The sequence below is a fragment of the Nasonia vitripennis genome (assembly GCF_009193385.2).
Source record: "Nasonia vitripennis strain AsymCx chromosome 1 unlocalized genomic scaffold, Nvit_psr_1.1 chr1_random0015, whole genome shotgun sequence".
NCBI lineage: Eukaryota > Metazoa > Arthropoda > Insecta > Hymenoptera > Pteromalidae > Nasonia > Nasonia vitripennis.
Genome location: NW_022279604.1, coordinates 207,078 through 219,596, shown reverse-complemented (window position 1 = coordinate 219,596; position 12,519 = coordinate 207,078). Strand labels below are relative to the sequence as shown.

The 12,519-nt window shown below is 35.5% G+C and overlaps 1 protein-coding gene across 13 annotated transcripts in view; it reads left to right on the top strand.

Annotated features, from left to right (window-relative positions):
* Positions 1 to 12,315, top strand: part of LOC100113493 (regucalcin) — a 50,792-nt gene extending 38,477 nt beyond the window's left edge. For 8 of the 13 annotated variants that reach the window (XM_032601464.1, XM_032601463.1, XM_032601460.1 and 5 more), the window contains 5 exons: positions 9,090 to 9,256; positions 10,854 to 11,063; positions 11,145 to 11,357; positions 11,436 to 11,548; positions 12,007 to 12,315. In XM_032601464.1, coding sequence (XP_032457355.1) covers positions 9,100 to 9,256; positions 10,854 to 11,063; positions 11,145 to 11,357; positions 11,436 to 11,548; positions 12,007 to 12,243 — 930 coding nt within the window. In that variant the 5' untranslated portion in view covers positions 9,090 to 9,099 and the 3' untranslated portion in view covers positions 12,244 to 12,315. Of the gene's footprint in view, positions 1 to 8,710; positions 8,942 to 9,089; positions 9,257 to 10,853; positions 11,064 to 11,144; positions 11,358 to 11,435; positions 11,549 to 12,006 lie in introns of those variants that run through there. The other 5 variants (XM_001599884.4, XM_032601459.1, XM_032601458.1 and 2 more) reach the window with 3 other exon arrangements.
* Positions 12,316 to 12,519: the final 204 nt, after the last annotated feature.

The following is a 12,519-nucleotide window of genomic DNA, read 5'->3' as shown; positions in this document are numbered from 1 at the left end:
CAGGAGTAGTCCCAAAATAGGGCCTTGAGGTACACCCGTAGTTATACTTTCATAACAACTTTCAGTCGTTCCTATCCTTACTTTTTGCCTTCTATTGTTTAGGTAGCTTGATATTAGTTCATGGGCTTCCCCTTGGACACCATAATTATATAATTTATCAGACGGAATCGAATGATTAACAGTGTCAAAAGCTTTTGCCAGATCAAGGAAAGTAATGGCTGTTGGTTTACTTTTATCTAATTTGCTATACAGTAGATTCATTATATAGCTAAGCGCATCTTTAGTGCCTTTATTTTTCATGAAACCAAATTGATTCTGTGCTAATATTTTATATTTATCAAAGAATGAGTGAAGTCTTGCATAGATAATTTTCTCACAAATTTTAGCTAGATTAGATATTAACGATATCGGTCTATAGTTTGATATTTTAGTTTTAGCGCCAGATTTATAGATTGGAACCACTTCTGTTGTTTTTAGAGCCATACAGATTTTTCAAGATATAAGTTAAAAATTTGAGACAGTGCATTAACAATAATATATGATATTGTTTTCAGGGATTTGGTTGTAATATTATCAATCCCCCTTCTTTAATTTCATATTTTCAATTATTTGGAGTATCTTTTAATTACTAGTCGGTTCTATAAATATAGAGTGTGTGTTAATAGGTGGCAATTTTAAATGTTTACCCTGTGGGTTTATTATTTTATCACTTAACCCTGGTAGAGAATCACCCATTTAAAATAGCTGTAAAGGCAAAAACTGGCTAAGTAAAATGTGAAAAAACTGGACATTTTAAATTTCCTAAAAGTAGTGATATCTTGGGCATTTTTTATGGCTGAGAATTATATTTCATGAAAATATCAATAAATCAATTAATTTTTCGGATGTAAAATACAAAATTATTAATATTTAGGCGTAAGCTGAATAATTTGAATAATTCAAACATATGGCGAAGCTCGTAGGGCTTGTGTGGAACAACGTCTGCGTGGCTCAGTCGGCTAAGGCGCACGGCAGTACTTATTTGGCCTCGTGCAGGGTGTGGGTTCAAGTCTCCGGTCAGACAGAATTTTTTCTGATGCAAAACATTATTCTATACTTTCCTTTGAACTAAAAACTCGAATCCAAGCCTGCTAGATACCATTTTCCATTTCTAACCTCAAACTGTGATAAACACGTGTAACCCAGCTGTGTTACTCGACCAACTATAATGGGCAGTTTGTACTTAAGAACAAGGTAAGCAGATTGAATCCAAGAACTGCCCATTAAGTTGGAGAAAAAGCGTTACATTCTGCCTAAGAAATGACAAAGAAAACTGCCTAGTTCTTAGATTCCATTCCAAGAACTGGCCATTATATTTCATTCGCCTCGTTCTCGAGATTACATATGTAATACGCCTTCCGTGCTGCCAGAGGTCACTACGTTTAGAGTAAAGGACGAAAAACGGAACCCGAAGGGGCTCGGTGTTCCCGCTCATTTCTCCAAGTCTCATATTCTTTCGTAGTGCGCTGGAGGTAACACGTTTTTTCTACCTGGTTACGAGTTGAGAAGTAAGATGGGTAAGAGAGGTAGAGAGAAGGCGGTAAAGATAAAAGAATTATCAGAGGTAGTTGAAGGATTACGCGATTTCATTTGGGACAATCTTGACATGGTTAATATAAAGAAAGCAAGGTTAGAATCGAACTCAAGGGATGCGGACAAACAAGCGAGCGACGAGGCATCGACGGAGGATGGAAAGTCCGGGTCAGGCGAAGGGAGTCCCAGGGGAGTACCATCGTCAACGGAGGAGTCTGATTCAGGAAATTGAATAGGAAAGTAACCTTAGATGGTCCGCTCGCACGACGGACTAGAGAAAGAGTTGACGTAAGGAGAAAGAGGAAGTTTTCCTTTTGCCCGCTCGCAGGACGGGGTTTTCGGTTTGTGTATATGGATCTTGCTTGCATAACATGACATACACAAACCGCAAAAATAAGCGCTCGCACGACGCTTAGACAAAAGCTTAAAGCTTAAAAAGCTCGAATACAGGCCACAGTTCCTTTGTCTCGCCTCATGTCGTTCGCCGCTCATATACATATATATGGGTGCATGCATACCGGCGGAGATTTCTACACTCGTGCAGATGACGCTCGTGTTGCTGCTCGCTGTACTTGTTGTCACTTGATAGATCTGGTCCGTTAGGCGGCCATATTTTTAGAGCACATATATTCAAATGGTTAGACAAAGAGAGTATATTAGTCTATTTCGATAATTTTCAGAAATAGAAGATGAGGCAAAAAAGAAAGAGTCGGCCAAGAAACAGAAGGAGGCAGAAGGATTAGCTGCCAATGTAGAAAATGAAGCTGAAATTGATGCGGAATTGGCTGAAGTTGTAGGGGACGATCCTCAGGCTTCTAAAGCTCTGGAGATAAGATTGCACTCTAGTATTCATAATAGATGGAAATATTGGTTTCAGAATGGTATCGATAAAGACGATAAGGAGAATTTATTAGTAAGATATAACAACCCAGAGGGCTTAAATGTACCAAAACTCAATCTAGAAATTCTGCGAAAATTACCGAGTCATTCGAAATCTAGAGATTCTCACATGTGCAAACGACAAGAGTTGGCGGGCTCTGCCTTAACAGCAATAGGGTCAGTCATGACAGCTTTGATAGAAGAGAAAGAGAGTATTGATAGGGTTGAGATGATGGAGAAACTACACGACGTAGGGAAGTTAATTGTGGAAATGATGAATAGTCAAAACAAATCAAGAGCGGCTTTTATTATTGCTGGACTAGATAAAGACTCCAAAGGCGTCCTAGAGGACACCAAGCCAGAAGAGTTCCTTTTCGGCGGAGATCTATCTGAGAAGTTCAAGCAAGCTCAAACGATAGAAAAAGTAGCCAGTTCCATTAAGAAGCCATTTAAGCCAGCTTTAAACTGCGTAAGCCTGCCAGGAAAGAAGCCGTTTTCCAACCAAGCAGGCTATTCAAATCAAGGATACCAATATCAAGGCCAAAACAGACAACGACTGACTTTCCGGACAAAGCAACCATTCAACAACAGAGCTCCATATCAAGGATACAACAACAGCAACAGAGGCCCCTATCAGGGATTCAACCAGAAGGGCCAATTTCAAGGGTACAACAACAACAGAGGAAGGAACCAGTCGAGATTCAGATAGAAGTAGGTGTCAACGCAGACAGGCTGAAATATTTTTTAGAGAGTTGGAAAGAAATCACTTCAGACAAGTTTATATTAGGTTGTATTGAGGGCTATAAATTAAAGTTTTGTACTAAAGTAGTTCAAGGACGATGTCCAAAGGTAAAGTTTGAATCACAAGGGGAGATTAATAGGTGTAAGGAAGCAATTGAAAAATTGTCTAAGAAGGGTGCAGTCGAACGTTGTATGCCGAGAAAACACCAATTCCTATCCAGTTATTTTCTAATTCCTAAAGCTGACGGATCCGACCGGTTAATTTTGAATTTAAAAGACTTGAATGAATTTATTAGTAATAATCACTTTAAGATTGAGGACATTCGAACAGCTTCAAAATTATTGTTCCCGGGTTACTTCATGTGTAAGCTTGATTTACAAGATGCCTTTTATTTGGTGCCAATTCACAAGTCGTATCGGAAATATTTGAGATTTGAATTTTTAAGTTCACTTTATCAATTTACGTGTTTGCCATTTGGCCTTTGTTTGGCCATACATCTATACAAAGCTTTTGAAGCCGGTAGTAAACTATCTAAGATCGAGGGGTTTCATGTCGGTAATTTATCTGGACGATATTCTATGTATTGGGAAAGACTATGAAAGTTGTAGTAAAAATGTTAATGAAACAATTTTAATTTTAGAAAAATTAGGTTTTTTAATAAATTATAAGAAAAGTTGTCTAATTCCGTCAACAAGATGCCAGTACTTAGGCTTCATGTTAGACTCTAAGAAATATGCAGTAGAATTAACGACTGAGAAGAGAGAGAGAGAGAGAGAGAGAGAGAGAGAGAGAGAGAGAGAGAGAGAGAGAGAGAGAGAGAGAGAGAGAGAGAGAGAGAGAGACTGATACAATTTATAACATCCTTTTTAAAAAAGAAATCTTGTTCTATTAAGGAGTTCGCTGAATTAATAGGAAAATTAGTTTCAGCTTGTCCGGGGGTACAATACGGTTTTTTATATACTAAGATCTTGGAAAAAGAAAAAAGAGTGGCATTACGACTTAACAATGATTGTTATGAGAAGAGGATGTCATTGCCAAGGTCCATTAGACCAGATCTCGAATGGTGGTTAGATAATTTACCGGGTGCTATGAATTGTATTAAGACGACTGATTTTGCAGCAGAAATTTTTACGGATGCATCGAATACAGGATGGGGTGGTTCAGATGGTCGGAATAGAGTCTATGGATTTTGGGATGATATGCAGAGGAGGTACCGTATCAATTATAAGGAATTACTCGCTGTAAAATTAAGCTTATTTGCATTAGGGAATGAATTTTATGACTGTCAAATACTTTTAAGAATTGATAATACCACGGCTCTGTCTTATATAAATAAAATGGGTGGTGTTCGTTTCTCGGTATACAACAATCTATCTAGGGAAATTTGGCAATGGGCAGAGAAGAGAAAAATCTTTTTACTGGCATCTTACATATCTTCTGAGGATAACAAGGACGCTGATTTTTTATCCAGGTTAAAAGACAGTGACACTGAGTGGGAGATAAACGGAATAGCTTATAATATTGTCACACAAAGGTTTGGTATTCCGGAAATAGATCTCTTTGCGTCGGAAAACAATGCCAAATGTATAAGATTTTTCTCCTGGATGCCATCTCAAGGAGCTTTAAGTGTAGATGCGTTTACGGTAAACTGGACAGATCTTAAATTCTACGCGTTTCCACCGTTTAATTTAATCTTAAAAATGCTTGTTAAAATAAAGAGAGATAGAGCTCAGGTATAGTTATAGTGCCTTGTTGGCCTAGTCAGACGTGGTATCCATTATTACTAGAGTTAATGACTGATACACCAATTGTATTTGAACCGAGAAGTGATCTTTTACTGTCTCCCTGTAGGTCGTTCACTCATCCACAAGCAAGCCACTTGCGTTTGATAGCAGCGAGAGTATCAAGAAAGCTTTCCTAAAGAAAGACGTCCCTGCATCAGCATTAGACATTGTTTTATCGTCTTTAGCAGCTAGCACCAAAAAGCAGTACGAATCGGCCCTAAAAGCATGGTGGCTATTCTGTGAAGAAGACCGCTGTGATTTTTATAATCCTACAAGGAATAGAGTCATTAGTTTTTTAACAAGATGTTTCAATGAGAAGGCGTCATATGGTACATTAAATGCATACAGATCAGCGATTTCACTAATTTCGGATAATAAAATAGGTGAGGATTTAGTGGTCTCGCGATTTATGAAAGGAGTCTTTAGGTGTAAACCTACGAAGCCCAAGTACAATCAGACTTGGGATATTGCGGTAGTATTATCTTACTTGAGTAAGTTACATCCACTAGAAAGCTTTACATTGTTAGCAGTTACATTGTTAGCTTTAACTACTGCGCATAGAGCACAGACGTTAGCATCTATTGAGATTAATAACATTACGTTTACGAATAGAGGCATAGAGATCAAAATTCCGGACATAATTAAGATTTCAGGTCCAAACAGATATTAGCCATTATTAGTACTACCGAAGTTTAATGACCGACCTACTCTATGTGTAGCGACGGTTTTATCTACTTATTTAAACGCAACTAGTAGTTTAAGGGAAAAGTCTAATAAATTATTTTTAGCATTAAGGAAACCACATAGTCCGGTAGGATCTCAATCGATCAGTAGATGGGTAAAAAGTGTTTTGTCAAAGAGCGGAATAGACACGTCAGTCTTTTCGGGACATTCTACGAGACACGCTGCCACGTCTGCAGCGGCTCTTAAGGGAGTTGATTTAGCGACGATTAGAAGGACAGCAGGTTGGTCCGAAAGCTCGCAAACCTTCGCTAAGTTCTATAACAGACCAATACAGTCTAATAATTACGAATTTGCTGAAGCAATTATTAATAGTTCTAAGTGATAAAACTGTTCATTATTTATGTTCCATTGGTTAATAAAGTTCTTTGAATATTAATGATGTGATGCGATACATATTTAAAATTGCCATTGTCTTTAAACAACTACATATGTAATCTCGAGAACGAGGCGAATGAAATATAATTGAACGATCAAACGAACTTACCTGTAAGTGAAGTTCGATCGCAATTATATGAAGAAGCCTCGTTCGAAGAGATTACAACCCCACCCTGTAAGAAATTAAAATTTCCTTTTCTTTTCCCACCCATAATAATTGCAATTTTAAATATCTTCTTTGAAAATATGAGACTTGGAGAAATGAGCGGGAACACCGAGCCCCTTCGGGTTCCGTTTTTCGTCCTTTACTCTAAACGTAGTGACCTTTGGCGGCACGGAAGGCGTACTACATATGTAATCTCTTCGAACGAGGCTTCTTCATATAATTGCGATCGAACTTCACTTACAAGTAAGTTTGTTTGATCGTTCAATTAAATGGGTTACCGATTCTACCAGGGAAGTTTTGTCCAATTTTACAAAAATAGGAATTCATGTTATTAGCAATTTGAACTGGGTTATCTATTATATTATCATTACTTATTTCAATTTTACTTATAGTATTTTCAGTTCGCAAATTATTTCCCATTTTATTTTTTATGTATTTCCAAAGTTCTTTTGAATTGCTCATGTTCTTCTTAAATAGTTTTCTTTCATAATTCATTTTTGCCTCATCAATCACTTTATCAAGATGCTTTACGTAGTTTTTATATTCTAGTTTTATTTTATCATTATTTGGTTCCTTTTTCATTTTAATATATAATTGTTCTTTTTTCTCACATGATACAATTATTGCCTTAGAAATCCAATTCCATCCGATTCTATAATATAATGTAAGATATAAAGCCACACAGAGAAAATGGTTAGTTGCGGTAACCAAGTGATAATTGGTTAATCAAAAATCGGTTATGTGAACTAACTGCTTTGTTAATTTAACCAAGCCGATTTTTTTACAATGAAAAAGTCAACTTTATAGGTTACTAACCAATTTACTTGGTAAGGACAATTTTTCTGGTACATCACTGTTGTTATAGTCGTTTAACCAACATTTTTGTTGTAATTACCAAGATATTGGTTGAAATTCGAGTTGCAGCTTATATTTTCAAAAGTTTTCTTATTTACCAACTGCATCACTAGCGCGACGACAGAGTCTCCGCCTTTGGACCTGAAGGACCCGAGTTCGATCCCCAGTGAGGGAGAAATATTTTTTCAGAAATATCAATTGTATTATACTAGGAAATCTACTCCTTTACGGAAGAAAATGGTTGGTAACAGTAACAAACCGCTTGGCAAAATACGCACCAACTATTTGTTAACCTTACCAAGTAACTTGGTAAGTATAATAAAATAATTGGTAAGTTACCTGCTTTTTTGGTAACATTTATCAAGTTATTGGTACGGTTAACCAAAGAAATAGTTGGTGCGTATTTTGCCAAGCGGTTTGTTACCGTTACCAACCATTTTTTCCGTGTTGATTAAGATAACCAAGATTAAGTAGTGTTTGTCGTCTCGCGACTACACAAAATACAACCGTACAGTTGGTTATGGTTACCAATTTTTCTTAACAAGTCCACTTGGTAAATGATACCAACAAAATAGTTGGTGCGTATTTTTCCAAACAATTTAGTTATCCCAACCAAGTACTTGGTTATCACAACCAACCATTTTTTTCCGTGCAAACGCGAAATTTCTCAGACAAAGTTTTTGGATCTTTTAATAAAACTTACATTTACATCAATCATATCAATAAAATATAACTGTTTTATCAAATTAACCGGCAAAGCAGCTCTTGGAAAATTTTGTAACGCATGCATTATAAATATTATGTATAAAATTCATGAAGGTGTAGTAGTGCACAAGTTTTATTCGATAATGGATATCACTAATTTTTTTGTTGTTGATGCAGGTACTTGATTATATTGAAATATCTGCTCTTATCGCTATGAGTGACGCGTAAAATAATTTTTGTTCAGATATTTATTGCTCCATATTATGTACTGTAACGCTTTGCAATAAGCTTATTCAAGCTTATTTACGCGCGTTTGTGTGCGTGTGTGTTTGCATGTTTATAACGCTACACTTTTTTCTTTAAATTGTCACGGCATATTTTTTTGTGCGATATGATTGAAAAACCTTGATAGTAAAAGATATTTCAACAATGTACTCGGATTTTTAAATAACCTTGAAGGTATCAATGTTTGATACGTAGAGGATTCGATGACTTCTCATTCCAGCGAAATTCGTGAGAGATATTTCAGAGAAATGCGTGGATCGACCAAGCTGAAGTTTATAATGGTTTTCGCTGTCTGCTTGTCGAATCTTTTTATTTTCCACAAAATTGTCATATATCGCGTATTATATATATTTTATTTACGTCGAAGCTATTATTAAATAATGGTATATTTTTTATTAAGTATTGATCAAATTGCTGAATTTCAATAACAAACATTTATACTGACTGCGCGGAAAAAATAATTTGCAACTATTATTGTTAACTTACCTCTAACTATCACGCAGCCTTCGAAAGAAACATATACACTTTAATACTATTATCTAAAGATAATCGTTTATCGCTTGTTATTATAATATAAAAGTCAATGTGAAGAATATTATATAGTTCTAGTATCGCCAAGGCGTCCCTTGCAGTTTATCTGGCATGCTCAGAAGCAAACAGAGCTGGCGTTGATTCAAATTAATGTCTTATCCGGCACGCGTGCACGCACAATACTGCCTGTGTCTGTGTCATTGGCAAGAAACCGACCAGTCTTAACAGAACTACTGCCTTGCTAACATCACAGCTTAGAAGTGCGTACGCTATACGCTTTTCTTCTTTCACAATACTTCATGTGTATTATAAAAAATAAGCATTTAAATTTACGAATAATTCATGATATTTCCATTGCATGCGAATTCCACAATTAAAAGTTTAAACTGATCAGTTTAATTATTTACATTATGCTTACACAACATTTATATTGCTTTTACTTATTTTTTAGACGATCGAAGATGTCAGTAAAGGTGGAAAAAGTTGCTCCAGCTATTGAACTTGGCGAAGGTCCTCATTGGGATGTTAAAACCAATAAATTGTATTACGTAGATATAAATGCTCAAAAAATTTTGAGACTAGATCCTGTCACTGGAAATATCACATCCGCTTATTTGAGTGAGTTACAATTTCAAGAAAATGCTATATTTTCGCTTGTTTTTTACGCGAGAAAATAAATAAAAATAAATGAGTGGCCTTTCCGAACTCGAAAGTTCCCGAGTAAAAAGTCCTACGGCTTCCCTTACGTTACATTAGGGCCTGCCCAAGGGGTGCCTGGCCAGGCTTAATTGGCCAGACGTGTAAAGCTTATTGGATGTACGTGTAGCCATATGCTCAACAGATCACGATTATAACTTTATGATTTATTCCTGTTTAATTATTTGAACAATTATGCAGTCATTGTAACCTTTTTTATGAACTATAAGATTATAGTACATTTTAGTTACATTTAGTCTTACACAGGAGCTAAGCGCCGTGCAAGACTGAACCATTTAAGTCACACGTATCGCATAAAATTGTACAGCACAGACTGCTAAAAACCGCAAGTCACGCTTATCTGTGTCTAAATAACTATAGTCTTTTTTGCACTGTGAGGTTAGCGCACGAGCGTAGCGAGAGCGATAAACACGGCGCAAGAAAGCACTACTTTAGTCGCAGATTGGCGTGACTTAAAAGCGGATTTTAGCCACACCGTGCTATGACAATCATTTCAGAAAGTGCGAGAATGGAAAAACAAATGAGAAAACATTTAAGAACAAAATTGTGCGTTCGCAAGTTTAGAGTGAAAGTGTCTAGCAGCCAGACACCCTGTCCCGACCCTGACTAAAGCTTGAAAATGATCTTATTTGCGCTACCAAGCCAAGGCTAAACTCTTTGGGCCGCAGCAAACTAGCCTGGTCAGGGTTGGAGAAGGATTTAGCATGAATTCTAGCTTTCGAAAGTTTCCTGGGTAGGCTTATCAAACCAAGACCCTTCTCAAAGACGGTGACGAACGTTTTTTATCGAATCTGAAAAAATCAGATCACGATGATGAGATTCGAACCCACGACCCTTTGTGTGTGAGTCAGGTGGTTTACCACTACCAATTTTACTAAAAATGTATAAAATTACGAAGGGAATGTATGATCTGCGATTTATGACACCTAAAAATAATTTTTTTTACACCACTCTAACATCAAAATCATATCTTTAATGTGAATTTTCGGCTCTCGTGGTATAAAACATGGTATGTAACGCGTGCATAAAGATTACATTTTTAAAACTCGTTTTGAAAGTGCAGACTTTCTGTACCTGTTGAATAATATAACTATTAAAACTTCCGTAACACTTGCATACAATTTGATAACACTTTTTTCAAAAGATTATGAATCTATAGGGTATAATAATTAAAATTAGATTTTTGCTTTAAGTAATATGTTAACATGGATCGAGTGTTACAATAATGATGCAAACGAACCGATAAAATGTGATAAAAGTATTAAAAAATGTTCCAACTACAACAAAGCTCACTGTATTATTATATGAAAGTCACATTTTTTCCATTTTTATGTAACAGTTTCATCATAATACCCATTTCTTCTCTTCAAATACTCGCTTGGATTTCCATGTCTCATGTCAATAAATTACTATAGACAAACAACTTGCGATTTATAAATATGTCCTCTATGATATGATTGATATTTTTGATTAATACCGCGTGTGTCCATTTTTTCAGAGGATGGGCCAGTCGGTGTCGTTATTCCAGTGGAGGGTACTACGGATAAACTAGTTGTAGGATGCGGCAGAGACGTAGTTTTGGTAACTTGGGACGGAGAAAATGATACAACTAGTCCTCCGGTCAAAAAGCTTTTATCTTTAGATACTGACCGCACGGACACAAGAATAAATGATGGGAAATGTGATCCCGCTGGTCGCTTTTGGCTGGGTTTGTTTTTTACCAATATCTGATTAATCGCATATTTTGAAAATAATTTTAATTATTCATCATTGGAAATTTTATTTTTAGGCACAATGGCGCTAGAAGTAAATGATGCTATTGAACCCGACCGCGGCACTTTTTATGCAGTGGATCAAGATCTGAATTTAAGGAAGATTATTTCTCCAGTTTCCATTAGTAACGGATTGGCCTGGAGTTTACAAAACGATGTTATGTACTATATTGATTCAATGTCGTATCAAATTTGGGCTTACGATTATAATCACAAAGACGGAGCAATAAGTGAATATTTGCGTTGATCTAACAATTATACTTATAGATGCCTCTTATGTGAACTTTATTCCATTTTCTAAATTTTAGATAATAAGAGAGTTATTTTCGATTTGAAGAAAAACAATATTAATGGATTACCTGACGGAATGACGATAGATGCTGATGGTAATCTATGGGTTGCTTTGTTTAATGGAGGCGCTGTAAGTTTAAATTAATTATTTATGCAAAAATTAAAAAAATCTAATTCTTCGTAATCGTATGCAATATTGAAATTTAATTTATTTATCTGAACCAGCAATTATTGATTTTATAATAAACCATATTGTTTGAATAAAATTCATAAAACGATAAATGTAGCATAAACGATAAAAGCATGGGCACATGCCGTTTGATATACATATGTGCAAGAATATTTGATTTTGGCATTTTCACAAACGTTCACACAAGGTTAAATTACATTTTCGTACTATTATCGAAGTTTTCTATTTATTAATACTAGAAAAAATTGTTTGAAAAAGTTGTGAATACTAATTTAAAATAATCATTAGAGTACGTTTTTCATTCATCGTAATTTAATTAAATTTCATTATTCAAGTTGTATACATATGAGCAAGTTTCGAAATGTCGATCTGATCAATAATAAAACTTTACTTTGCAGGTAATTCAAATAGATCCAAAAAATGGTAAGCTATTGCGAAAGGTCGAATTACCAGTTGACAGGATTACCAGTGTCGCGTTCGGGGATCCTCAGTTTGATACATTATATGTAACTACTGCACATGTTGGTATGACTGCTGAAGAGAAAAAAAGTAAGCCAAACTCTGGAAGTCTTTATGCAATTAAAGGTCTTGGTGTTAAAGGTTGTCCTCCAACAAATTTCAAATATAGTTATTGACAAATATTTGTTATTAACATTATCTGTACATATATATGTACTCTTTAATAAAGAAAAATAAGTTCAGCCTAACCTGCGAGTTATTTTTTTCGTCAATGATTTTTTATGTTAAGAAGAGGTTTATTGGAACAACTTTGTAGAAACAATCATTAGATAATTTTTAGAAGCGTTTGCAATAATTTAATGATTCCTGTGTGTTAGGCTGTATGCAAGTTATACCTTTGTCTTATATATATGCGAGAATATATTTCTCATTATAAATCATAAATCTCTGAA